This window comes from Giraffa tippelskirchi, chromosome 2 (genome assembly GCF_054371585.1).
Source record: "Giraffa tippelskirchi isolate mGirTip1 chromosome 2, T2T-mGirTip1v1.2.pri, whole genome shotgun sequence".
Lineage (NCBI taxonomy): Eukaryota > Metazoa > Chordata > Mammalia > Artiodactyla > Giraffidae > Giraffa > Giraffa tippelskirchi.
This window is the reverse complement of record NC_137276.1, coordinates 32,020,405-32,047,476: the sequence shown is the minus strand read 5'-3', so window position 1 is coordinate 32,047,476 and position 27,072 is coordinate 32,020,405. Positions and strand designations below refer to the sequence as shown.

At 53.2% G+C, this 27,072-nt stretch overlaps 1 protein-coding gene across 5 annotated transcripts; it reads right to left on the bottom strand.

The window, feature by feature from the left end:
- On the bottom strand, positions 1 to 27,058 carry RRP12 (ribosomal RNA processing 12 homolog). Of its 5 annotated transcripts, none has more exons than XM_081550445.1 (34): positions 26,820 to 27,058; positions 26,029 to 26,261; positions 24,413 to 24,496; positions 23,035 to 23,111; positions 22,438 to 22,543; positions 22,096 to 22,234; positions 20,905 to 21,080; positions 20,689 to 20,816; positions 19,653 to 19,751; positions 18,968 to 19,059; positions 16,961 to 17,072; positions 16,632 to 16,729; positions 15,183 to 15,297; positions 13,984 to 14,126; positions 13,646 to 13,767; positions 12,658 to 12,722; positions 12,407 to 12,569; positions 11,843 to 11,997; positions 11,482 to 11,549; positions 10,854 to 10,947; positions 9,886 to 10,044; positions 9,668 to 9,748; positions 9,363 to 9,468; positions 9,027 to 9,134; positions 8,335 to 8,492; positions 7,266 to 7,357; positions 6,918 to 7,079; positions 6,626 to 6,798; positions 6,262 to 6,390; positions 3,540 to 3,589; positions 2,731 to 2,800; positions 1,211 to 1,278; positions 837 to 919; positions 1 to 537 (listed from the first exon to the last, which is right to left on the bottom strand). In XM_081550445.1, exons 5-34 carry the CDS (start codon positions 22,439 to 22,441, stop codon positions 435 to 437), a joined length of 3,315 nt encoding a protein of 1,104 aa, XP_081406571.1. In that variant the 5' UTR covers positions 22,442 to 22,543; positions 23,035 to 23,111; positions 24,413 to 24,496; positions 26,029 to 26,261; positions 26,820 to 27,058; the 3' UTR covers positions 1 to 434. The 5 variants fall into 5 exon arrangements, with proteins under 5 accessions (XP_081406571.1, XP_081406549.1, XP_081406538.1 ...); XM_081550423.1 differs by having other exon boundaries at positions 20,905 to 21,043; positions 22,118 to 22,234; XM_081550412.1 differs by lacking the exon at positions 837 to 919 and having other exon boundaries at positions 20,905 to 21,043; positions 22,118 to 22,234.
- Between the last annotated feature and the right edge of the window lie 14 nt (positions 27,059 to 27,072).

Below are 27,072 nucleotides of genomic sequence, written 5' to 3'. Positions count from 1 at the left end.
TTTCTAGGGACAACACATGGTGTTGCATCTTTATTCTGTCTGGTCACAGCAAATCTCACACGCTCAGAACTGCAGCCAGGCTGAGTGCCACGGGGCTACAAGCAGGTGGAGGAAAGGAAGACCGTCTATCTACTCTGTTGTCTGCACACACTCTGGATGGAAAGCACAGATGCCCCAATAGCCACTCGGAGGTGACGAAGCCACATTCCCATCTCCAGACCCCAGGGGCATCTCTGAAGGGAGACAGAGTCTCATTTGGAGCTTCCAAAATCCAGGGCATCTCTGGGACCCAAGCCTGGTTCCAACAAGTCACTCCGAGTCCAGGCTCTACTGCTGACGGGAGCTTCTGGAGCCTGGTGTCAAGGCAGCCTGGGGGCTGAAAAGGGCCTCAGCCTGGACCACAGAGCAGCCCGGGGAGGAAGGGGCCCTGGAGCTTAGGGCCGACGATCCTTCCTGCGGAGCTTGTGTCCCACCTGGGAGCCCCGCTGAGTAGCTCTCACCAGGCCCTTGAACTGCCCCTGTAGCTTCATCTTCTTCCTGCAAGAATGAGGAATAGGAGGGTCACGTCTCCCTGAGACCAGGCAGTCCCCCTTCGTTTAATGTCAAAAGATAGCCCCCGACTCCGACACCAGCTTGAACAGGGAGAAGGGGCGCTGCCTGGAAGTGGGCAGCATGTGATAAGCACAGACCATGCCCTTTGTGTTTAATAGAGCAGTTCAAGTCAATAATACCTGAAGGTGCACGTGAACAAGTAAAAATAGAAAACTGGAAGAGATTTGAGCAATTGAGTGGACAGTGTAATGAGCACGTGCCACTCCAGCCTGCACACACCGTACCTGCGGTTGAGCTTGGTTCTGTTGAGGGGGATGTAGGCGTAGGGGTCGAGCCTACCCTTCTTCTTCACGTCACCCTTTGCTTTCTGCTCACCCAGAGAGACAGAGTCAGTCGGGAGTGTGGGTTTCCCTTTCCACCCTTGCCCCTGTTGTGACAGGCTGTGTCCTCTCTTCCCGTCATTCTCTGCCTCAGGAGGCACCCAAGAGCTCCCGCACCCCGAGATGGCCACTCAACAAAGGCCTGGACCACAAGACGTCTGTGTGCCCCTTGGTGTGGCCTCACACTGGCTCCACAAAAGGTGCCTTGTGGGGTGGTGATGGGCATTCGTCCCCCAAGCCACTACCAGGAGAGCCCTTCCCCTGCCTCCAGCTCTTACCTTTGCCTTGTACTCAGCCCCAGGAATAGCCTTCTTGGCCACAGGACGATGGATGCCAGAGCCTCCCGCTATAGGGGAAACACAGAGGCCATGAGTCAGGCAAGGCCAGGGCACCTCCTCCTGGGAGAAGGCGATGGGCACCTTCTCAGAATGCTGCTGGGGAGATGAGTCACAGCCAGGACCGGATGGCTGTCCCCTAGCAACAAAGGACGAAGACCCTCCTCGAGAAAGCACTGTCCAGTGACTTGACAATTAGACCACTGGGCTCCTCAGACTGATTCGAATCCACATAAACCTACCAGTAACCTCTGGGAAATATATATATTTTCAACTAACATAAAGTAGCACACTTTCCAAACTGGACCTTCTCCATTTGTTCTAGAAGAAAGATCACAGGCTTTGAAATCAGGCAGACTGGGCTTCAACTCCAGGCAAGACTCTTAACTTCCTGGAGCCTCTTAGGCTTATCTGTAAAATGAGGCACTAAGGCTGAATCTCAATTCAGGCTTCACATCAACACCATGAGATAGAAAGGCAGCTCTCATCCCATAGTACAGACATGAAAACTGAGGCTTCAAGACTGAAGTCCCATTGTACAGATATGAAAACTGAGGCTTCAAGACTGAAGTGCTTCCAAGGTCGGTGTCATTTCCAGTCTGGGCTTCCACACAGTCATGGATGGAATCCCACAGTGCTGACTGAGGACAACTCTCTGAGATGACCCAGATGATCCTCCTTTATAGGTAAGAAGCCAGAAGCTCAGAGAGGTAGCGTGACCAGGCCAAGGTCACACGGCTGAGAGCAGCTGGGCAAGCAGTCCTGAACCCAGGCTCCTGCTGCATTGAATGCTACTACTACTTCTGCACCACACCTTCTTAGAGCAGAGGAGGTGAGTTGGGATGTGGCCTGTAGGGCCAAGAAGTGGAAGGAGCCATGGCATTCTTCTACTGGTTGATGCCATGGGGCTGTGAGCAAACACTTGCTACTGGAATCGGGGACTTCCTACACGAGCCCCTAGACCTCCAGATGCAGAGCAAGGGCCTGGGAGCAGGGACCCTGCAGGGGCTGCCTGGGGGGAAGAAGGCAGAGGTGAGACCTCCCCTGGCTTTGGACAGCCACCTTGGTACCTCTAGCAGCTACTCTAGGAGCTCAGGAACAACTGTATAGGGGGGGCCTCTCAACTGCCACCCTCAGCACAGGACTAATCTGGCCCGACCCAAGGCCATATAAGAGACACCCCCCAGGAGAAGGGTGGGCTGCAAGTCTCAGAAAATCTTGGGTGGGTGTGAAAGAGATGGGGCTTAGGGGCTTCCCAGAAGGGCTGGGAGTTCTGTACACAGATGTCCTAACTCCCAGGCTCCCTGGTCCTCAGCCCAGTTTTAGGTGACATATCAGGCAAACTTTGCTGGTGTCACCTGAGTGCAACCAGGCCTTGCAATCTCTTGGCTCTGCCTGCAACACACTCAGCCTAGTACAGGTGACAGGATACCTGCTCCAACAGAGAAGAGAGGAAGCCTCACCTTGGTACTGAGGGGGCATCTCTAGTTCCTCGTCATCAGCCTCTTTCTGCTTGAGCTTCTGGTGCTTTTTCTATGAAGAAGCAACAAGCAGAGTTCATTGACAAGGGGATGTGATCATACTCGCTAATGGCAGCAGTAAAAGCAGTCATAACCTGCATTAGCAGAAAAGGTTCTCTGCCAAGCACTTGATCCCCCACTTACAGATGAGGACACTGAAGCTCAGAGAGGGTAAGTAACCAGGCAAGGTCACACAGCTAGGCAGCACAGACGTGGGGTTACACTTTTAACAGCCCCTGTGACCTTGGGCAGGCTGCTTACCTATTGTAGGCCCCTCTGGAAACAGGAATGATAAAGAGTCCCCACCTCCTGGGAGGATCAGTGAGGCGACACATGGGGCTCTCAGAACTCCCTGGTGGTAGGTACCCGACCCCACATGGAGCCAGCCCGTGGCAGCATGGAGGCCAGCTACTGCCCCTGCTGCCTGCGCAGCATATGCCCTCGGGGGAGGGCATATGTCTCTCGGGGGAGAGACTAGGGACCATCTCTCTTCCTTCGGCTGGACAGCGCAGCCAACACCAAAGGAAGCACCAGGTGCTTCAGGGGACCCAAGCCCCGACCATGCCCTGCAAAGGGGTTTGTCGTGACATTGCACGCTCCAGACTGCCTGCTGTGTGCACCCCCAAGGCTCCACCGAGAAGTCAGGAAGCAGGCCGGGTGACTCTGTGGAGCAGGGAGATGGCGAGAAGCTATGAGGCCCAAGGCTTAGGTCTGAGGGCCCCAGCCCTCTAGCAGCAGGAATTACTACTCACACTCTTGACGCCTATGTCTTCCATCAGGTCAGCCATCTCCTCATCCTCCCCTGGAGCCAAAAAGAGAGAGGTCTGTGATCACACAGGGACCTCCCCACTCCGTCTTCCCGAAGCCCACAAATTTCAACCTGCCTCCTCCTGGCTCGTCAGGCTGAGGGGGCTGCCAACTGCAGCCCCAGGAGACTGGTTCTGTGGAGGACCAGACCCTGACTCCTGCCCCTTCCTCCTCCCCATCCTGGGTCCCCTGGAAAAGAGCCCCTCCAGGAAGTGGTGACTCGACTTCTAAAGTAAATACAGCTTTTGTTTTGGATACTCTAAGAAAGTGCCAGGTTTCCTGGGGAGCCGGGCACTCCTGTATACACTCCACTTTGCTAGGAAGACTGCCAGTTTCCCTACTTGAGAATCTTTCCCCTCCCCAAGTGTGGGGACATAAAGAAGCGTGAACCAACAAAAAGCGCAGGCAACAAAAGTAAAGATAAATTTAACTCCATTAAAAATGTTAAACTTGTGTGTGTCAAAGATGAAGGTCCCAGGATAAAAAGGCAGCCTGGAGGATACGAAAGTATTTACAAATCATACAACTAATAAATGGTTCCTCTCCACGATAGAGAAAGAACTTCTTATAACTCAATAAGAAACAAACAACCCAATTCAAAAATGGGCAAAAGACTTGAGTAGACATTTCTCTGAAAAGATAATGGACAACAAACACGAAAGATGCTAAACATCACTAATCATTAAGGAAATACAAATCAAAACTACCATGAGATATCACTTCAAACATGCCAGGATGTATACTATCAACAAAATACAAAACAGCAAGTGTTGGTGAGGATGTGAAGAAATTGAAACCCTTGTGCACTGTTAGCAGGGATGTAAAACTGTACAGTTGTTGAAGAAAACAGTATGGCAATTCCTCAAAAAATTAAAGACAGAACTACCACATGATCCACTTCTGGGCATATACCCAAAAGAATTGAAAGCAGGATCCTGAAGGGATATTTGTACACTCATGATCATAGCAGCACTATTTACCATAGTCAGAAAGTGAAAGCAATGCTTATGTCCACTACTGGATGATGAACAAACAAAATGCGGTCTAGACGTACAACAGAACAAGGTCAGTCTTAAAAAGGAAGGAAATTCTGACACAAGCTATGACATGGACAAACCTTGAGGACATTATGCTAAGTGAAATAAGCCAGTCACAAAAGCACAAACATTGAATGATTCCACTTATATGAGGTACCTCAACTCATATTCAAAATTCACATTAATACAGACAAAAACCAGAATGGTGGCTATCAGGGGCTGGGGAAGGGGAAGTGGGGGGTGGGAGGAGTTGCTATTTCATGCGAACAAGAGTTTCAGTTTTGCAAGATGAAGAGTTCTGGAGATGGGCTGTACAATGAGAGTGAACGGTACACTTAAAAAATGGTTAGACAGGGAATTCCCTGGTGGTCCAGTGGTTAGAACTCCATGCTTCCACCACAGAGGGCACGGGTTCCATCTCTGGTTGGGGAACTCAGATCCTGCATGCCACGTGGTGCAGCCAGGAAGGGGAAAAAAAAGAAAAACACAAGAGAGAGAACTTTGAAATTGATTGGCTGGAGAGAAGACAAACTGAAGTGAACCCAGTGTCACAGGAAGCATGTGACCAAGTACAGAACCTGGGTGGTCCCTGGGCTTGTGGGGAGTTCTGAGGGAACACAGCTAAGGCCGAGAGACTGTGGAAAGGCCACATTAACGACTTGAGCTGGATCTTAGAGTGGAGAGGGTCTGGGAAGATGAGGGGGGTCTGGGCGGGGGCGGCACATTCAGTGTCAGGAATCCATGCAAGAAGGGAGCAAGGAGATGGGATACACTGAGATGGGAAGTGGGCAGTGAGAGGCCAGATCAGGAAAGAATTAGTGTCGCCACAACCACCCCCAGCAAGTCTACTGTTTCATCTTTACAGCCACCCTCTGAGGTCAGTGCTGGTGTTACACCCACTATGGGGTGAGGAAACTGAGGCTCAGAGAGGTTAAGAGACTGTCCACTGTCACACAGCTGGTCAGTCTAGCAGCACGGGCAGCAGTGACAGTGCTAGTTGAGAGGCTGCAGTGTGCTGGCGGTGAGAACCAAAATAAAGAGGAAGACGTAAATTTTAGAAGACCTAGGCTTTTGTGATCTTACATGATACGGAGAGAGAAATGTGCAGAGAGGGAACAGGAAAGACGAAACAGGACTCGGAGGTGTTACACCTGAGCCGCCCCTGGACAACAGGAGACAGCGCCTCGGGAAGTTGGGAGGGGCTGGCTCTTCTCAAGCTCTAAATGAGCTTCCAGACCTCAGCCAAGTTTACACTTAGAATTAAAAAAAAAAAAAAATTTAAAAAGGAAGAGGATAAGCAAATAGAACAGAATAGAAGAGAGATTAACAGTGTATGACACATGGTAAGAGGAAGTACTGCGTTTTGAAAGTTTTGTTTGAATTATGGAAGTATTGTATAAGTAGCTGAGTTACAACATAAAAAGATTTCTTAATATGGTCAGCAAAGTTTGAGAAACTCAAAAAACTTGAGAAACTCAAAAGAAAAGTTGCTTGAGATATAAGCTCCTTATACCTGTTTTCACCTATGCTTCCCCAAAGATGGTCACTGACTGAATGACCAGATGAGTGAATGGATGCGTAAGCAAACGCATGCAGCCTTGGCCCCTCCCAAGGGGGCAGGGGGCCCCACCTTTGGCGCCTTCCTCTTCCTCCATCTTGGTGTTGCCATCTTCCTCCTCTCGGATGATCAGCCGGCCGTCGGCGCTCACCTTGAAGCCATGGTCTTTCTTCTTGCCCCGGCCCGGCCCGGGCTGTGTGGCTGGTGGGGCAGAGTCAGGCGGTGAGGAGGTGGCAGGCCAGTCCTAACCTGCTCACACCCTTATCACTACCCTCAAGGCCCAGGTCTGCGCCTTGGATGGGAACCCGCAGCACAACCATGTGTGTATGTGAGAGGTGAGGGTGCCCGCTGGCCTCCCTAGAGGCCATTCTACTTCCGAGCTTGGCCTGAGGCAAGTCTGTCCTCTGTGCCCATGGGCCAGCCGCTTCTTGCTCACCCAGGACTCGCTGGGCCACCTTGGGGTCCAGGAAGTTGAGTGGCTCGTCCCCGCCCCCCTCCTTCAGCCACGCCCGGCTCCTCTGGCGGGTCAGTCTCCGCTGCTCCTTGCCCCGACTCCGCTCCTCCTCCTGGTCTTCCTCATCCTCTGAGTCGGCCAAAATCTCCTCGATGCTAAGGACAGAGAAGCCCCAAGTCAGGGAGCTCCAGGAGAGGCAGAGTGGCTGGGCACAGCCTGGGCAGGCTTCGGGTGGGGGAAGACCAGGTCCCTAGGACCTGGCCACGGGGCTCACCTGTCGCCTTTGCCCTGGACGGGTTCCTCCTCCTCCTCTTCTTCCTCTTCCATGGCGGCTTGGTTGAGGGCCCGGTGTTTCTTGGCTCGGGACTCTGCTTTCCGGATGTTTACCAGGACTTTGTGGTACTCCTCCGGCAGCAGCTTCTTCACCAGCTCAAACCTGGGGGATGCGAGTGGGGGGCACACAGGTGAGCAGTGAGGTGCTAGGGACAGGGAGTGTGGTCCAGAGTGAGGGGTCAGCCAGAGCCGTTCCAGCGCCCCAGCCTGGGGCCTTCTCTGCTGCGGTCCTGGTGGGACTGGAAGCCCCTCCACTCCTCCCTTGCTCCCTCCCAGTCAGGGCACAGACCCGAACTTGCGGATGAACTTGGTGAACAGGTTCCGAAGCTTCATGCGGAAGTGCCGCCGCATGTCGTCCGAGAGCTTTCCGATGGCGCCCATCTGCGGGGCAGAGCGCAGGCTTGAGGGGAGGAGGCACCCTGCCCTGTCTGCCCCCCACCCCACGGGGTTTCCCTGGTTCCACACCTCCTGTCTGCCTCCCTGTATTAATCTCTGGCTGGACCTCTCTCCAGCCTTCATGAGGCCTGGACTGAGAACCGTGTGGCCAGCAGGTGTCACCTGCGGTGTCCCTCCATGGGGCTCCTCTGAAGGCTTGTATTGACCCCCGTCACTTGAGGACAAGTCACCACCTAGGCTGTTCTGCCGATCCATGGCCCCAGTTAGGTGGCAGGCTTTAGCGGGCAGGGGTAGGCTGTCTGGCCTCTCATCTGCCCCTTTTTGCCTTGACCCAACACAAGGCCAGATGCAAAGGCAATCAAGAACCCTGATGCAACTCAACCCAGCTACAAGTGGGAAAGTGAGGTAGCGGGCACAGTGGACGGTGGGCTCAGAAGACAGTCCTAGCTTGCTGCACCCCTTGTGCCCAGCACGAGGGGCCCAGGGACCCAGCACCAGAGGGTTCTTCAGGGACCCGATACCAGCAGGGGCATCCAGAGGAGTCTTCTCAAACCCAGAAGATCACAATGAAGAGGGAAAATGCAAAGGGAGCTCTGGGCGCTGCCCAGGGAAAGCCCAGGCTGCAGCTCTGATCCCAGGACTACTCTCATCTGCGCTGTGGACAGGGGAAATCTGGCCTCGGTTGGCCATCTATAAGACAAGGAGTGGCCCTACCCACTGGCCCTGCCCTGCAGAGCCCCTGCTGCTGTGGAAGGATCGTGGGGGTGACAAGAGGCGGCCTGGGTGCTATGCCCCTTTACCTCTACCACCAGCCCCTCCAGGGCTCCTGCACGGCCTTCTGCTGCACAAGACAGCATGTGGCTAAAAAAGTGTTTGAAGCCGCCTGACTTCAGGCCCCATTGGGTCTCTGCTGGCAGCTCTCGGGCCATGTTGCCACCAGCCGAGGGGAAGGGGACACTCACCACCAGCTGTACGTGCTTGGCTAGGTGTACCACATCCATGACGACCACTGCCACCTTGATGAAGCCCAGCGCCGACTTCACCACGTCGCGGGTACGCGAGGCCAGGAGCAGACACACGTTCTCCAGCAGCTGCTCCACCGTCCTGGTCCCCATTAGACCTGTGGTGGCCAGAGGGCCACTGTCAGGGACACCGGGAACCCCACCCAGACCCGAGGCCCCAGCCGGGCCAGAAGAGTGGGAGCTGACCCCTGAGGGGCTTCTGTGTGCCTGGCAAAGGACTAGTCCCTTTCCATGAATATCTCCTCTAGACCCTCAGCCACCCTATGAGCAGGTGCTATGCTTTCCCTGTTTTAGAGATAAGAGAGTAAGGGTCCAGGAGAATCCTGAGTTTGTTCAGGGTTTCACATGGCTGATAAGAAGCAGAACCTTAACTAAGATCTGGGCAAGGGATCTAACCTCCCCCCACCCCTACCCTCCGGGACTCTGACAGTGGAATACTGTGGAAGGAGGCAGCTGTGGAAGGAGGAAGGCCGAGCTAGGCAGCAGAGAAGGTGGGAGGCAGTTGGGCTCAGGTTCAGCTCTTCATTCTCCCTCCCAGGACCACTCCTCATTCTGGTAGCCACCCTGTCCTGACCTCCTGGGCATTGTCCTACCCCGAGGGCTTGCCAGGCCTTCAAGGAAATAGCGTTTACCTTTAAACTCGAAGAGGAGGTGGGTCAGGGCCAGGATGCTGCAGCTGACCATGGTCACTGCGCCCACGAGGCCAGGGTAAATGAGGACGAGGTAGCGCTGCAGGGCCTCTGGGGGGGCAAAGAGCAGGAGGAGTTGCCCAGGGCAGAGCCCCCTGTGTGCGCTGCATCGTGGGCCCACGAGGAAGGGGGAATTCTGGCCAGAGAGGAGCAGCCTGCTCGGGGCCAGGGCCAGACAGCTCACACTACCTCATCTCTCTGACTAGTGGCTGAGGGGTGCCTCCTCCCCTAGGCTGGGAGCAGAGCATCCATCCCAGCCCCAGGTCACCCAGGCCTCACCTTCCTGGTTTGGGCCAAACCGAAGGAAAGCGTGGCCCATCTCCACCAGCAGTGCGAAAGCATTCTTCCGAGCTCCCACCGAGACCTCCTTGGTACAGAGGATCACCTGCCAGGACAGCCCTGTTAGCACGGGCTCCCCAAGCTGGCCACCCCAGAGCTGGCAGCCTGAGGCAGAGGGGCCAGGTAAGGGCGCTCACGCTCCCCGGCCACCCCCACTCCCAAATCTGCCCTCCCTGGATCCCGGCAGACCTTCAGGAGCCACATTCACACACGCGCCCCAACTCCCCCACCCCCGCACCCCTCACCTCCGGGACAAGGGCGCTGATGAACTCTTCGTGCTCGGCTGAGAGCTTCTTCACAATATGTATGAGGCATTTCAAACGGGGCTGCAGGACAGGGTGACAACAGTCAGGACCCTCAATGCCACCTTCGCCCCGGAAGCCCCCTGAAGCGTCTCCAGGCAGGTCCTCTCCTGGTGTTGCCCGTCCACCCTCGGGCAGAGTGGGGCCCCTGGGGTCCGCACCCTCTTGGCGGGTGAGGAGGTGCTCCGCAGTGAGTCCAGCAGGGTCTTCTTCAGGTCGTCCAGGTGGCTCTGCACGAAGCGGGCCCCAGGGCCCTGGGGGCTGGCACACACCTCCTCCAGTACACGGTAGGCCTTCTTCTGTACCCCATGGGCTTTGCTCTGGGAAAGTGTATGATGGACATGGTGAGACAGGAGGTTGGTGAGGCCTACCCATCCATCCACCCACCTCAACTGTCACTCAGGCCAGTAACATCCACAAAGCAGCCACATGAGCTGTGATCAGCCCTGGAGGGGACCCAGAGAAGCTGGCCAGCCCTCTGGAGCTTGTGACACCCGACTAGAGGGTAGGAAGACCACAGATGGGGAGAGGTTGACTCTGGGCTAGGCAGGGGACGCCGAGGGGAGTGAAGCCCCCCTCCCTCCCTTCTGCTTTTCCAGGGTCACTTCTCCAGAGGTTGGGTGACACCGCCCTGGACTTGTGGGCCCGCCTGCACGTTCCACCCAGGGCACTGCTCACGCTGCTGGGTAACTGCTTATTACATGTTGCAGTGATGACAGTTTTCAGGAGGTCATGCTGGCCTGACTCTTGCCTGGTGGTTAGCCACAGCAGGCAGGGGACGTGCTAAGGCCCACAAGGGCTGCTGTGTCTGGAACTCTTAAAGCCACCTAATGAGGCCCGAGTGGCAGCTGGGGGATGAGGTTGGGTGGGGTGAAGGTCAGGCCAGCTGGGGATGGGCCCAGTGAATGAGTTAGGTCTCAGCTCTGCAAGGGGCATCTTTGAGCAGCTGAGGCCTGAACACGGCATCCACATGACAAGAGCCCAGGACTAGAGAGGTACAGAGGGCAGCCATGCCACAAGAAAGCAGATGAAGACCCAGTCTTGGGCGGCAGCAAGGCATAGAGACAAAGAGACATCCCCCACTTGCCCCAGGAGTGGTCATGCGGGGCTCCCGGCCTCCGTGGCTCACCTCTAGGTAGGGCCGGATGGTGGAGTAGAGCTTGCTGATGGCAGCTTCATCAGCATGGGGAGCCAAGGCCACAACCAGGTCCAGGACGGACAACCTGCTCGGCGACAGGAGACCAAGGAGGGGCTTAGTGGAGGCTGGGGAAGGGCGTGGGTGTGGACTATCTGTGTCCTCGTGTCTACTGGGGACGGAGGAGGTGGGAAAGGTCAAGGGGAGGAGGACAAGAGGCCTCGAAGGAGCCCATGAACAATCACTGCCTGTACCCAATTCAGCACTCATAAGATACCAGCTACTGTTCCTGACACTTGACGTGTGTCAACACCTTCAATCCTCACAGCAACTCTACTGCAAGTATGATCATTATGCCTGTTTTACAGATGAGGGCTCAGAGTAGATAAACAACTTGTCCAAGGTCACAGCTTGTAAGTGGCAGAGCTGGGATCTGAACCTGCGCAGCACGTCTCCATGGTCCTGGCCCACCCCTAGCAGACTACAACGCCACTCTGGGAAGGAGGAGCCAGGTCATTCAATACCTCAAGACATTCCTAAATAATTCCAGAGAGAAACACAGGGCTTCTGCTAGCATACCCTCTAGCTCCCTGGGTTGCCCCAGCTCAAGTGGGGTACTCACCTGGTGAAGTCAGAGCTAGAGGGGTCCAGCACCTTCTCACTGGCTTTTTCCAGGAAACCATTCACCAGCTGGCAGCCCAAAGGGATAAGGAGATGGTTGTTCAAGAGAAAATACAAACACACACACACAAAAGAGAAAATACAAAGCGGCAGCAGGTCACAGAACTACTCCCTTGTCTCTTTCCCCTTCTCTCCTCCCTATTTAAGGCCCCAAGCCCAGTGCACTGCTGACATACGGTCCCCTGTTCTTCTGGGGGCAGAGGTCCAAGTGAGCCATGGTGGGTGGAGTCTGGACCTTTCCAACATCCCCAACCAAACCTCACCTACCGGAGACTGTTCCTCCCCCTCCTCCACCAGCTCACCTGAGGCTCAGTAATGGTGAGGTAAGTTTTGATGGTTTCCAGCACGGCCCGCCGAGGAGCTGGGGTATCTCCGGCTGCAACAGGCTGCCCATACAGGTTGAATAGGATGGGCAGAAAGTTCTTGGCAAAGCGGCTCACTTCGGCACGATCGGCCTCTGGAAGGAAGACCCAAGTTTGCACAAAAGGGGCAGAACATGACCCCACCTCAACGGCCACTGGGGCTGCAGCCCAGAGGCATTCTTTTGGGGGACCTGTGATGGGACCAGAGGTCTGGGGTCCTCTGGGACAGGAGAGGCTGAGGCCAGAGCACAGAGAATGGGGCCACCCCAGTCTATGGGGCCAGCGAAGGACCAGCCCCACATAAGGGCTGGACAACTGCCAGCACGTTGAGAGTAAAGAGAGAAAGGGGGCAGTTTTCAGCATCCCATCAAATTCTCGGGTCCCCAGCAGACACTCAGGTCCTTGCAAAGGATGAGTGATAGCTCAGGCGACGAGCAGGCCAGACAGGGTCAGGGAACTCATGCCACAGCAGCCATCCTCCACCAGGCTTGACCCCACACGTACCTGCCTCACAGCCCTTGGTGATGAGGGTGCGCAGGGCCTGGCACACGGTGACCCTCAGGTCTGGGCGCTCGCTGATGGCCGTGCCCAGAGTCCGTGCCAGCCCTTTGAAGGCGGCAGCCACGTCTGTGGGCTTCGTGCAGAACCCAGGCAGGAGGGTCCAGATCTGGAGAGGGAGGGAATGACCGAGGAAGGTGACACCCAGCAACCCTGTGCCCACCTGTCCTCCCCACATCCCCGAGCGGACCCGTTACCTGCCACTGTAGCATGTCATAGATCTTGGACTCCACCGTGCTGCCTGCCTGGGCCAGGTCCATTGCTAGAGTGACACAGGACACAGTCTGACCCTGGACACACTCCTGGCCAACAGGCCTCATCTTTACCCAAACCAAAAGCCCACTGATGAGGAAGGAATTCGGGTGATTCCTCCACTCCACAGATGAAACACTTATTAAACAAACACCTGTTTGCTGGAAAAAACTAAAAAGACCTGTGTAAAATAGAAAGCTATGTCTGCCCACAATCTTTCCCCGCCAATCTGCCTCCCCTCTTCTGTTTTTGTCACATTTCTCCAAACACATGCACACTTTTAAAAACATAAAAGGACTGTACTATACATATACTGTTCTGAAACCTTGTTTTACTGGACAATAAAGTTGGCAACATTTGTTGAATAACTTCTACAAGGCAGGCTGAGTACCATGCGCTTTCGTGACTATTCATTTAGTCCTCACACCATCATGATTACTGTCCTCATTTCACAGATGAGGCGCAGACCCAAGGGGGGAGGATAAACCTGCCTGACGTCACCAAACTGTGGAGTGGCTGAGTTGAGATCTGAATATAATCTGTTCAGCTCACCATGGACTACACAGGTCCATTCCCACATCAGGTCTTTCTCTCTTTACGGTGAGCACTCTGTGTCCCATGGGGGGCTTTACCATGACTGACTTCACTGGAGCCCCATTAAGGGATGTGGGGGCTGTCAGGACTTGTACTGGGAATAGCTCTGCATGTGTACGTCGGTGTGTACTTGTCTCCCTTGGTGGGAGAAGAGGCCTGTCTCAGGGCAGGGTCCTGTAACAGGGAAGCCTGGCCATGCCCCGGACCCCACTGACGACAACGCTCTAGCACTGGCCAACCACGCACTTGGCCCGGGGAGGCTGCCGCACATCCTAAGGCTGAGGTGCTGGAGCAGGAGCCCTTCCCGACCCCTCCAGGACTGCAGTGGGCCCACAGTACCTTTCCTCTTCAGGGTGGTGGCCAGAGGCAGGAAGTAAGCGGTAAAGAAACCAAGTCGCGTTTCCCGGACGTGGTCTCGGATGACGGGCAGCAGCCAGCTCCGGGGAAAATCCAGAGTCTCTCTGGGAGGAGGGAGGGAACACTGGGTGAGAGAGAGGCGACGGCCTGGAGCCGTCCTCCATGGAGCCGAGCAGCAGCATAGGCCCTGTTCCGCCCTCTCCTACTGACCAGCGCTGCACACAGAGCTGTCACCCCAGGGCGTGGACACCCTCCCAAGGGACAACAAGCCGTGTGGCTCTCCTGGGGCTGGTATGGAAGCCAGGCAGGGCCGCACTTACTCAGAGCCGTCGATTTCCAAAGGCACAGCCTCTAAAACCACCTCGGGGCCCATGCTGGCCACCGCAGCCCCCACCGCGCGGTCCAGAGCTGCCGTGTGGGGGAAGTGGGGGGAGAGGCGCAGGTCACACAGCGACTGGAGGCACTGGAGCACGGAGACAAGGGACCAGGCATGAGCTGGGCATGCAGGGCAGGCACCATGGCTGACTGGGCTAGAGGCTCCAAGAGGATGAGGTCAGGAGGGAGGGCCCAGGTTATGCTCCCTCGGAAGTCAAGGACCAACAACCAAAGTTAACCTGTCCTTGACCCCTCCTCAGTGCCTCAGGATTTTGTAAAAAAAATTCTGTATTTGTTCATAATGTGTAAAAATCAGGAGATTTTACATACAAATGTAGAGTTCCAGTTTATCTAGAAAAATGGGAAAGTCTGGGAAGCGCACACGTACTATTAGCAAATTAATAGGTGCTGTGGAGTGGCTGTCCCCCTGAGACAGAGCTGCACCCTCTGGCTCTTCAGAGCCCCCCAGAACCCCGCTGCAAGCCTCACTCCTTGGGGACCTCTCGTAGGGGTCTGATCTGCCAACCTCATCTGGTAGCGCCCAGACCAGGCCTCTCAAGGCACCTTCCAAGGTGGCTCCTTTCGTCCCACTAGCATCAGGGGGAGGTAGTGAAGAGGGCCCCACGAGGCCTGGAGCTGCTCCACTGCCGAGAGGGGTCTACAGCCTGTCCTTGAGCCCCCACCTGCTCCTGGAGCTGAGGAGGACCTCTGGGTGATCCCTGAGCCTTACATGGTTTCCTCTGGACCCTAGTAACCTCCCCGGGACTTAAGGCTGCTTAAAATGCTATGCTCACTTGTTATAGGAAATTTGAAGAATTAAAACATAACAGATAGAGGTGAGGAAGAATCATACTAGTTCCCTGTGAGTTTTAAAATCATCACCTCCAGCCAAGACTAGCAAGCAGGCATTAGGGGGTGGGGGCGGGAGTGCCTCTGTCCCTCTTCTCGTTCCTTCCATGTTCGCCCAGTCACCTTCCTGCGGACACAGTACTGAGCACCTGCTATGGGCCCTTGGCGGGGGTGAAGGTGGGGTGGGAGTGTGGATGAAATGCAGAGGTAACAGAGACACATGCCCCTCCAAGAGGCCATGGTCTAACAGCCCCAGCGCCACCTCCTGTCCTGGCCCAGACGCTCCCCCACTCACCTTCTTCATCACAGGATGGGCCTGCCTCCCACAGGCTTCGAAGAAGACACACAGCAGCTGCAGCACAGAGCTCCATGCCGCATGGAATCTGTACGTCAGGCCCTCCTCCACCGCCCTGCCAAGGGAGTGGGTAGTCAGGGTCACGCAAGTCCATGGCTGGCACCAGGAACTACTGACCACAGCAAGGGTGGGGCTCCAGGAAAGGCCAAGGGGGAGAACTAGCATTTATCAAGTGCCCTCTGTGCTAAGAATCTCATTTATATAATCCTCACACTTCCAGAAAAGCCTGTGAGGTTATCTGTTGCATCCTCAGATGCTGGGAAAGATTGAGGGCAGGAGAAGGGGTTGACAGAGGATGAGATGGTTGGATGGTCTCATTGACTTAATGGACATGAGTTTGAGCAAACTCCAGGAGATAGTGAAGGACAGGGAAGCCTGGCGTGCTGCAGTCCATGCGGTCACAAAGAGTCAGACACGACTTAGCAACTGAACAACAACAGATGGGGAAACTGAGGCTCAGAGAGACTAAATACCCTTCACTGAGCCCCCCAAGCCCATGCTGTCGCTGTCCCATGCTTTCTCCGTCTGACCAGAGGTAGGAAGCTAGGGTAGGAACAGGTGGTCTGGACAAGAGGGAGGAAAGCTGCAGCAGTGGAGGTGGGCAGGGCGCTAGCCCTATGTGGCCTATGCACAGGGGAGTCAGCTCATCTCTCAAGGCTGAGCTTCAGAGGCTTTATGCAAGAATGGCTAACAGGGGTCAGTGTGGGGAAAGAGGTGAGTTGGGGGGTGCGGGGTGGGGTAGAACAGCTCTACTCAGTTTTCCAGAAACTTCACTCTAGGTCTTCACAAGGAACAGAGGCCAAAGCACACTCCAGAGCTGAGCAGACAGACCCAGAGGGGACACCAGGCATCCTGGCCCCTTGGTGCTCCGAGGCTCCTCGCTGGTGGTGGGGAAGGTGAGGTGGCCGCATCTGTGAACGGCCCCTCTCACAGTGGTGTAGAGGGCAGCCCAGCACGTAAGAGTGGACTCTGCAGTCAGGCTACCACTTAGCAGCTCAGTCTTCCCAAACTGTAAAATGGGGCCAGCACCTATCTCCTAGAACCACAGAACTACCAGTAGTTTCTATTTATTGGTGCTTAACTACACAGCGGGCACAATTCTGAGGACTTTACATTTAAGACCTCATCAATCCTCACCTCCGATAGACTGACGAGGACCCTGAGGTACTGAGAGGTGGAGGAACCTGCCCCGGATGACGGGCCCCCAAGCCCACACTCATGAGCACAATGACACTACAGCACCTGGAGTGTGACCAGCGCTCACAGGACAGCCGCTGCTCTGGCAGTGTGCGCAAGGCCTGCCACGCTGACAAGAGTAACCCTTGTCATCAGGAGAAGCTTTCAACAGGCACAACTTACTCCCTACTAACGCAAAGGGTGCATTCTCACCTGAACATCTTGGAGATGTACTGGGAAGGGCCTGAGGCCGAGGAGGTCACGGAGCCAATGTCAGCCATGTGGGGAGCGACACACTCTTTCAGGATCTCCTGCAAAAAAGAGGCAATGGCCATCTGGGCCCAAGCTAGCCCCCCAGTGCCACTCCGCCTTCCCAGGTGACTGCTCCCTGAAGCTTCCAGGAAGTCTGCCTCCACTCTGAGAACCTCTTCCCCAGGATGTAGCTGGAGACTGTGGGCGAGCTCTGGGGGAGACAGGGCAGCAGGAGACCCCCTCAGGCTCTCTGTTCCCCCTGCTAAAGCTCAGGCTGGGGGTTGCAGTACCTGGAGGCACTGGGTGGCAGCTGTTACCACCGGCAAGTGGGGGGAGAGGAGGCAGGTCGTCGCAGTTCCAAAAAAGCGAGGGAGGTGGCCCAGCCCCAGATCCCGATGCAGCCTGTCAAGACAAAAGGCTTCTGTGGGGCCCGGTCTGAGGTCTAGGGGACTCAGATGGCCCAGGTCTGACATCTGCCACAGATCCAAGGGGCACCACAAGGCCCTTCCGGTGGGCAACTGTACAGAGTGCTGTCAGGCAGGTAACAGCTACATGTGGTAAAAGGTTCAAACAGGTCTCCAGGGTACAAAACCAACAGCATGCCTACCTCCCCACACTGTCTCCCAGACTGACTCTCAGATGCACTTCCCTGGGGAAAATCTAATCTCTAATACTCTTCCAGAAGATTTTATGCATATACAAACACACAAAATAATAACTGCCAACACTTATGGAACAATTATCACATGCCAAGTTCTGGTGTAGCAACAAACATTAATTCACTTAAACTTCATAAAAAATAAAAACAATAACTTAGATTAAACGCTATCACAATTTCCATTTCAGAGATGAGGAAACTGAGGCACAGAGAAGTCAAATAACTTGTCCAAGGCCACCAAGCTAGTGGGGGGGTGGGGGTGGTCTGGATTCACACCCTGGTAGTTTGGCTCAAAAATGCAAACAATTACACACCTTGCTTTTTCTCAATATATCTTGGAGATCTCCCCATATCAGCATGTACCCATCTACCTCAGTTATTTCTAACAGCTGCCTGTTAGAAATTGCACCTAACCAGCACCCACCCTGGGACATATCCAAGTTGCTCCTAGGTGTTTCTGCCATAGGGTCACAAAGAGTTGGACATGACCGAAGCAACTTAGCACACACGCACAAAAAACATCCTACAACTACGGGAGTCCTCCTGCAGGATAAACCCTGAAAAATGCAGAACAAAATAATCTGGCCATTTTCTGGCACCTCCAGGTACAAAGCAGTTTGGTGCAGGAAAAGAACATGAGCCTGTCAGACCCAGCACTGCTCCCTCATAGCTGCATGACTAGCTCACAGTGCTTCCGTTTCTGGTTTATGAAATGGGCTGAGACTTTCCTTGTGGGATGGTATGATCAGCGAGATGGAACATGGATGCAGAGTACCCAGCACAGTCTTCTGGGGGCCAACCAGAAGCCTTCAGAGGACAGATGACATAGGGGTCGAGCCGTCAGGGACTCGACCCTGGCTCCAGGCAAAATGCAATCACCAATTCTCAATCTTATTTGGGCTAAGTGGAGCTATCCAGTGGCTACCAGAAGAGTGAGTGTTTTGTGTGCATGCTAAGCGCTTTAGTCACGTTCAACTCTTTGCAACCTTATGGGCCAGGCTCATGGAATTCTCCAGGCAAGAATACTGGAGTGGGTTGCCATGCCCTCCTCCAGGGGATCTTTCCAACCCAGGGATCAAACTCACGTCTCCTGCATTGGCAGGCCGGTTCTTGACCACTAGCACCACCTGGGAGGTCCCGTAAGTGTTATGACAGAGACACAAAACAGAAACTGGGTTCGAAGGACAGAGACACAAAACAGAAACTGGGTTTGAAGGACTGAGAATCCCAGAGAAGGGGACCATTAACCCAGGTGGGAAGTAGGGTGGAGCTGCAGAAAGCAGATGATACCCTCTGAGAAGTAAATAACTGTACAGGGCGACAGCCAGAGGTGACAAGAACGGCCCTCGGCCCCCACCCTTCAGTAGGCAAGATGCTCTCAGATGGCCTTGTTGCTCCTTACAGCTAATTGGTAATCGCTCCGGCAGGAGAGGCAGCAGCCCTGGCTAATCCAGGCTGTGCTCCCCAGCCCTGCCTTCATGAACTCAAGAGGTGGTCTGCACACACTCAACACAGTACCGCCGCCACCCCCAGAAAAAGCTGAACCCCCTCCAACTTCTGGCTCACAGCCCTCCTGTCTGCAATGCAGGGTGGGGAGCCTGGCTGGCGGCTGCAGGACCACCCTCTACCACGATCTTACCTGACCAGGTTGATATGGGCTTTCTCCATGACCTTCAGCCAGGCCAGCAGGGGCTGTAAATCATTCTCACTGGGAACGTAGTCGTACAAGGCCTAGGAAAGGGACCAGGAACAAGCAGGTGACTGAGCAAAGTGTTTCAGCAGCAGCCCAGTGACAACACCCCTTCCCATCACTACACGACAGCCTGCACATGGGGCCCCAGAACTCACAGCCCCCTTGGCCTTCCTTTCCCTGCTCCATGAAGCCCCTTCTGCTTCTAGGGGAGAAAAGTCTCTAGGAGCAGTCAAGAATAACTTGGGTCACACAACTCTTTGTGAACCTGACAAAGGCCAGAACTCTTCTCTGGAAAAATGCACGTGAGCACACACACATTTTTGCTATCTTTTTTTTGGGGGGAGGGTTGTGCCCCCTTCTCCAAATCCACCTAGAGATCCCTGTTCAAGGTACCTGCTACCACGAGACCATGTTGAATGGTTTACTGTGTTAACTACCACAAAGTCAAGAGTCAGGGCCCCATCTGTGGACACTAATGTGGCTTTGGTGGATGGTCTCCTGGCTGTCTACCTGCCTCCTATGCTGGGACAGCCCAGCCTGGCCTATACAACCTCGCTCTGCAGACAAGTAACAGGGCTGCCCCCTGGCACAGCCATGTTCCCCATTTCCCCATCCCTCCGTTAGGTCTCACTGTGATGATCTGGGCGTTGAGCTCTGCCGGCAGGGTACTCGCACTGGGCTTGGCATGGAAGAGGCTGTGAAAGGCCTGCATGGCACAGGCTGTCACCAGCTGGAAAGGACATGGAAGTTAGTGGGGGAACCCACTGAGGAGGCCACTGCAGCCCTGGGCTCCTCCACATCCCACTGCATCTGGTGGGTTGGGGGGAAGACCTGGGCCCTCTGAACCTCAAACATGCCCCTGACGCCTGGATACTCAGACACAATTGTTGCTTTAGGAAGTCTTGGCAGCCACTGGGAAAAATTTTTAATGATTTAAACAACAGAGAAACGTGAACAAAATGTTTTTAACATTATGGGCTAAAAAAACAGGCTACAAATGGTTGGTGTACTATAATTAAAACTGTATTTTTACATGTTTGCTTATCTAAAAAGAAAATATCTAAAAGGATACACAGCAAGCTGCCTGTACTATTTATCTTAGGAAACGAGACTTGGCAGGAAAAAGGGACCTCTATTTTTTACTTTATATACTTCAGAGTTTTTTTTTTTTCTAAGCAATGATCATGTTATTCATATAATGAGTATTTTAAAATATGTATGTAAACAAACACTGTAAGAGAACATATAAAGATTAACAGAATTGTGCTAGGATAGCAGAAATGCAAGGCATCACTTTTATGTGTCTTTAGAGTGTCATACTGATCCTACTAAGTAAGCAAAAAAAGAAGGCATGTGAGAGAGAAAAACATAACCATGAGCATGGGTGGGGCAGAGCTCAGGCAGGGGAGGGCTGCTGCTCACCAGTCCCACCCGATTCCACCCCCTCCCTGAGCTCATCTCCCAGCTGAGGCTGCCCCGTCTGCCCCACACCAGGGATGAGATGGGTCCTTGGGTGTGGCCAAGAGCAGGGTTGGGGCTGGGAGACCCCAACTCCCGCTTCTGGCCTGAACAGTGAGCTTCCCGAGGGCCAGCACACGGGCCTGGGGTCTGAAGCTCTGCCCTCCCTCCTCCTCGGTGAGCCCCCCTGCCCTGGGGCACGAGCTCACCACATGGTTCAAGGTCATGACCCGCAGGAGAGTCTCGCTGCAGCTCTTCACCAGGCCTTCTGGGAAGCAGGGCAGTAGGTCCTTCAGCAGGGTCAGCATGTGCAGCGTGGTGGTGGCCTCCTTGGAGCCTGGCAGAGAGAGGGCAGCTGAGACTCCAGCACACTCTCTGCAGCTGGCCCCAGCCCCGCCTCACCCACTCCCACTGTGCTGCCCCACCTCCGGACTTCTCGATCTCCTGGATGCAGAACTTGGCGGTAGAAACGGCAGCAGGGTGATGGGCAGGGGCCTTTTCACCAAACATGAACTCACTGCCCTTGAGGATGGAGCACACCCCATGCTGGGCAGCCTTCCGGATCTGAGGGGCAAGAAAAGGGGACAGGGCCGGGTCAGCACTCAACCAGCAAGGTGGGTGGTTGTCACGACCACCAGCAATGAGCAACGATCGGACACCCATGCTGGGGGCATCCTTTGCGTGGACTCTCGGGCTGATGAGTAAGACAAACCTGGGTTTCAATTTCTGCTCTTCTACTAACTCACCAACCAACCTTGAGCAAACCAAACTACTTAGTTTCTGAGCTTCAGTGTCTCATCTTTACAACACGGATTCCTCTGTTTATGCCATCATCCAACAATACAGATTGCTCACCAGTTCAGCAGTGAACCAGCAACTCATCAGGAGATAGGAAGTAAAGAAATGTATGCCAGAAGATAAAAGTACTTGGCAGACAATAAAACAGGGGCTGTTACTTTTTTATGCAGTGATCAGGTAAGTGTCACTCCAGTGATGTGATGTTTCAGCAGAGACCTGAAGCCGGTGAGGGGACCGCCATGGGGATTCACAGGGAAAGAGGCACAGGCCTGCCTGGGATCAGAGTGCTCAGCACCAGGAGTGACTCTTAGGACTGTTATGACTGATACACGCCCCCCAGTTTTAAATTTCAGGAGGAAGCAGCATGGCTGAGCACCACTTACTGGGCACTGGCTACAAGCCAGGACCTGTGCCAGGTCTGAGGAAAACCCCCAAGTGCCACCATGACCTCGCAGCAAAGTTGATTTTATTATTCTTATTTACAGCTTAAAAAACCAAGACTCAAGAGAGATTAGGTAGCTTGTCCAAGGTCCCAGCACAGTGAGTCAAATATTCAGCTCAGTTCTGTATGACTCCAAAGCCCCCTCCAGCCCCCTCTCCTTCCACTGTAACTAAATACATCACTGACCAGTGAGGCAGCAGAGACTCAAACAGCCCTGACTGTGACCATCCCTCCTGCAGAAGAAGTGAGCAGACAGGGCTTCAGGCAGGAGCAGGAACTCCGGATAGGAGTCCAGCACTCAGGGTGACCTCCCTGGGCCACTCAGCAGGCCAGCACCAGCCGGCTTACTGGAGTGGGAGTGGCCGCCCCCTCCCACGCCTGGGGCCCCACAGCCTCACCTTGGGCTTGGTGTGCACGGTGAAGCTCAGCAGCCCGTGGTACACCTGCAGGGTCACAGGGAAGCTCCAGGCCTCCAGGTCCTGCTTCCGCAGAAGGGTGGCCAGACAGGAGAGGACCTGAGAGGAGAGGCAGAGACCCTCAGCCCCACCCGCTTCACCAGGTGGGAGACAGCTCGGGTTCTCAGGAACTCTGGAAAATGCCAAAAGGCTTTCTGAGGGTCCACGGAGTGCCTATACCCTTCCCAGAAAGCGTGCAAGCTTTAACCAAATCAGGTGGGCTCTGGAAGATGGCAGGGGGACATCCAGACCCAGACACTGACCCATCGGAGGGCAGAGGTGGAGCCACTGATGGCCTGGGCCGACATGATATCCATGAACGCTTTGGAGGTATCGGAGAACTTCTTAATGAGCACAGGACTGGGCACGCTGTGGGGGAGAGAACAGAGACAGTCAGAAGCCCAGAGGGGTCTCCGAGAGCTGCTGGTCTGGAGAAGCTGGACAGAGCGGGGTAGCGCGGGCCCCGTCACTCAGCTGGCTCCCCTGTCGTGTAAACCAGTTCAGTGGGTTTCCACGGCACCTGACCTCCCCGCCTCCCTCATATTCTCCACCACTACTCACCCAACGGGCCCTTATAAGCTCCTCCCAGTCCTCTCCCCACATGCCCCTGGCTGCAGGTCCCCAGACAAGCGAGCCCAACCTTCCACCTCATTCCTCCTGCCCCACCGGCTGTGCAGGGCTGTCCCTGCCCAGCCACCCCAGTCACACTCTGTCCTGTTAACCTTCCAGGCCGCCCAGAGCCTGAGCTGGGAGACTGCCGCTGGATACTTAGCATCTCTTTGTTCTTTTTAATAATTCCCGTGTTACTCCCTCCCCTCCAGCCCCTCTCCCTTCTTCCCTCACAAGGAGCCGGGACTCACCGCTTGAGGACAAGGTTCAGCAGGTAAGCGACAGCAGCCAGAGACTCCGGGGACTCCACCGCTTCCATGGTTGTCATCTGACCAGGCCATGGGGTGGGAATGTGGGAAGTATGTCATGCTGGGCAAAAGGGGTACTGGGGCCCCGTGTACCCATGGGGATGGTGTCAGAAGTTGAAATCCCAGCTCTGTCACTGTGACTCTGGACTAGCAACTTAACTTTTCTGTGACTCGGGTTTCCTCACTTGTAAAACAGGGATAATTAAGTTGTTGTGAGGTTTAACTGAATTAATACACATCACACTTAGAACACTGCCTGACATGTGATGAAAACCATTATATTGCTATTTAATTTACTTCATTATTCTAGAGCAGAGGTTAAAAGCACTTTCTGCGAAGAACAGCCAGATAATAAATATTTTAGGCTTTGCAGGCCACATGTGGCCTCTGCTGCATATTCTTCTTTGTGTGTTTTAACCATCTTATAAAAATGTAAAATCCACCCTTAGCCCTCAGGCCATACAAAAACAGGACATGGGTCAGATGATGTCCGTGGGCTGTAGTTTGCCCCTTCTCCACATAGGTGGTTCTCACACTTTTAAACCCTTAAAAATTATTGAGGATTTCCCCAAAGAGATTTTGTTTATGAAAATTATATCTATTGATATTTATCATATTAAAAATTAAAATGGAGAATTTTTTTTTAAACATAAGAATATGCTAGCACAATTCCATGAACTGTTAAAATGTCATCAGACATTACATAACTTCTGGAAAACTCTAAGGTACACTCATGACACAGGAAAAGGTAAATGATGGTCTAGTAGTACTATGGAAATAATTTTGACCTGGCCAAGCCCCCAAAGGGCTTCCCCAGTGCTCAGAGGTAATGAATCTGCCTGCAATGCAGGAGATGCGGGTTCAATCCCTGAGTTGGGAAGATCCTCTGGAGAAGAAAATGGCAACCCACTCCAGTATTCTTGCCGGGAGAATCCCATAGACAGAGGAGACTGGCTACCGTCCATGGGGTCGCAAAAGAATCGGACATGACCTAGAGACTAAACAACAGCAAATCCCCTGAAAGGGTGTTGGGAACCCCCAGACTACACTCTAAAAACAATTTTACTAGAGAATCCCCTGGGTGTAACCCAGTTTTATCAACTAGGGAAAGAAATAAATAAAAGAGAGGACTGGATTTTGTTTTACAAGAATCATATAGGAAATCCCACCAGCCTTACCAAGCCACTTGAGAACAACTGAAGCCCTTCTACCTGTCCAAGGTTGTCCTTCTCCATCCCTGCATGCAGGGGTCCCTGTCTTCTCTCTACAGCCCGGAGAACCTGCTACTCCAAATGCCCACCAGAAAGTCGCATTCACTCACCAGCGCAGCAAAGTACTCAGTCTCGGTCTCCTTCCCACCCTGGGAGCGAATCACCTCTGTGACAGCAGCCAAGACAGCACAGATCTGCACATAAGGGAGAAGCCATCTGTGACATCTATTCCCAATCAAATCCCACCCCAAGGTAGCCTCTTCTCCTTCCTCTGTCACAAATTAATCTCCTGACAAAGCCCAGAGCAGACAAGATGAACCACACCCTGAGCCACGGGAACACATCACAGGGCCCAGCAAACCGAAACACACAGACCTTTGCCCTAAAACCCACCTCTAGTGCTCCACCCCTTATAGAAACACCTGCATGAATGTGCAAACATTTGTGTACAAGTGTGTTCACTGCAGCAACCAACTGAAACAATAAAGCAGCCATCAACAGGGAATTAATAATGTAGTATCATATGATAATGACAGATTCGAATACTATGTAACTACTGAAAAGAATGATGACCAACTACAGAGATGAATTTAGAAATCCGATCAGTGGGGAAAAAGTTGCAGAATAGTGTATATAAAATATAACGGTGCTTCAGTAAACCTAGACAAAGTCTGGGTAAAAAAGTCTAGAACAGTATTAATAACTTGATAAGAGGCTGTTGAGAACTTGAGATCTGGCTAGTATGACTGAGGAATTGCATCTTTAAACATCTTAATTATTTATATTTAAAAACAAAAACTTTTGCAAATACTTATTGGGAAACAGATTTAGAACTACTTGGGTATAAGAATCTACTTTGACAATTTTAAGTTTCATGAACTTTAAATACTAATCAAGTACTGCCAGTGAAAATTTAGCATCCAAATGGAGATGTCAGACTAGATTTTGAAAACTCAGTACAATAAATATAATGCAAAAATACCTCACTTTTTAAAATATTGATTATAAGTTGAAATGACAATATTTGGAGTATACCAGGTTACATGAGAGATACATAATTAAGGTTACTTTCACCTGCATCTTTTTTTTACTTTTATTTAACATAGCTACTAGAAAACTTAAAATCCTGTATGTGGCTCACGTTATATTTCTGTTGGACAGCACTGGTCTAGAAAAGTACACAGTGACTTGTTAATAGTAACTACCACAAAGGAGTTAAGCTGGGAGGCCAACTTTAATATTTTATTCTACTCACCTCACTTTGTTATCAGTTATAGTGTTGACACTTCTCATTTAAACAATGAAAAAATATAAATATATATAATTTAAAATTATAAACAACAAAAAAGTAACATTTAGGTCCTATTAGATAAAAGATTTTCTAACCACTGTTATGCAGGGTTAATTTATTTAATAAATGTTTTCTGAAAACATTCTATATAAAAAGGCCTGTGTTAGGTATAGTTGAAGAGATAAATGTTTGCAAAATATTTTTTGGACATTTGGTAATTGTCTGGAAAATACACTGAGGGACTTTACACTTGAGATGAGAAGATACTCTTAGAAAAAGCAGAGTGGAACCTGCCCTAAGAGATGCGATAGGTCAGGGACACAGAGGGTAGGAAGGGTGACACATCACCCAGAGATTCCACCTGTTGTCACTAGACAGCAGTCAGTTGTCCCCCCGCCCCAACTAGCCTCAGGCTGTCCTGAACTTCCCCCCTACCTCCTTGTGGGCAGCCGAGTTGGACTCCCAGAAGCGCTGCACTTTGCTGAAGGTGACGTTTGTGCAGTCAGACAGGCCGCTCAGGAAGGTGCCAGAAGACTTCTCGGTGAAAGCCGGCGTCACCTCTTCTTCTTCCATGGCCGTCTCAGGGGCTTCGCTTTTGCCCAGGCGCAGGGACCCTGACTGCAACTCATTATGCAACTTCACTGCATCAACTGTCAAGTCGCTCTTTCCTGAGAACCAGCGATAAACAGTTAAGGCCCCCACTTCTACTCGAAACCCCTTGGCCAAGAGAACAAGAACCATCCCTAGCAAAAAAAACGACAGGAAAAAAAAAAAAAAAAAAACCGACAGAGTCTGGACTCCTAATCTGAGAGGCTAAATTCTGAACGCAGTCCGCCTCAGCAGCCCACGGTATGCCTAGAACTTATCAGACCCAGAAAGGGAACCCTCCAGCTAACGGTTTCGCTGGTGTGAGTCGGCTGGGGGCTGCAGTGAGGGGCCTGGGAAAGAGAAGAGGGTGAAAGCGCTCTGTGAAGAGCCAAGATTAATCACAGGCATGATTACAGACGCAGACACTCGTGGTACCCGAGCCAAGTCATCTCCCTCTTGTGAACTCAGTTTCCGCATCTGTTATATGGGGAGGGTGGGCCCTTACAGCAGGTTCGAGATTGGACATTTTAAGAGACGAAGCGTCTGATGCCTGGGCCCCAGAGCGGCTCAGATCCATCGAGACTCAGGCCGGCCCAGAACCCCGCCGCCCGGCTGCGCCTTGATCGCGACCCTGCTACCTGAAGGCCGGCTGAAGAAGCGGCTGCGGGCGGCCTGGCGGTGGCGGCAGATGACCGGGTTGCTGTCGCTGCTGTGGCCTTTCTTCCAGCGTTTCAACTTGGCCGAGACTCCGGAGGGCAACTTCCCCGAGCGACCCATGCCTAGTATGCAGGGAGTGAGTTTAAAGGACTGGGTCCGGGGAACTAAAACACACGCAGAACCCACGTGGGTTCGCAGCCGCTCCACTTCCTCTTCCTCTGGCGTAACTTCCTT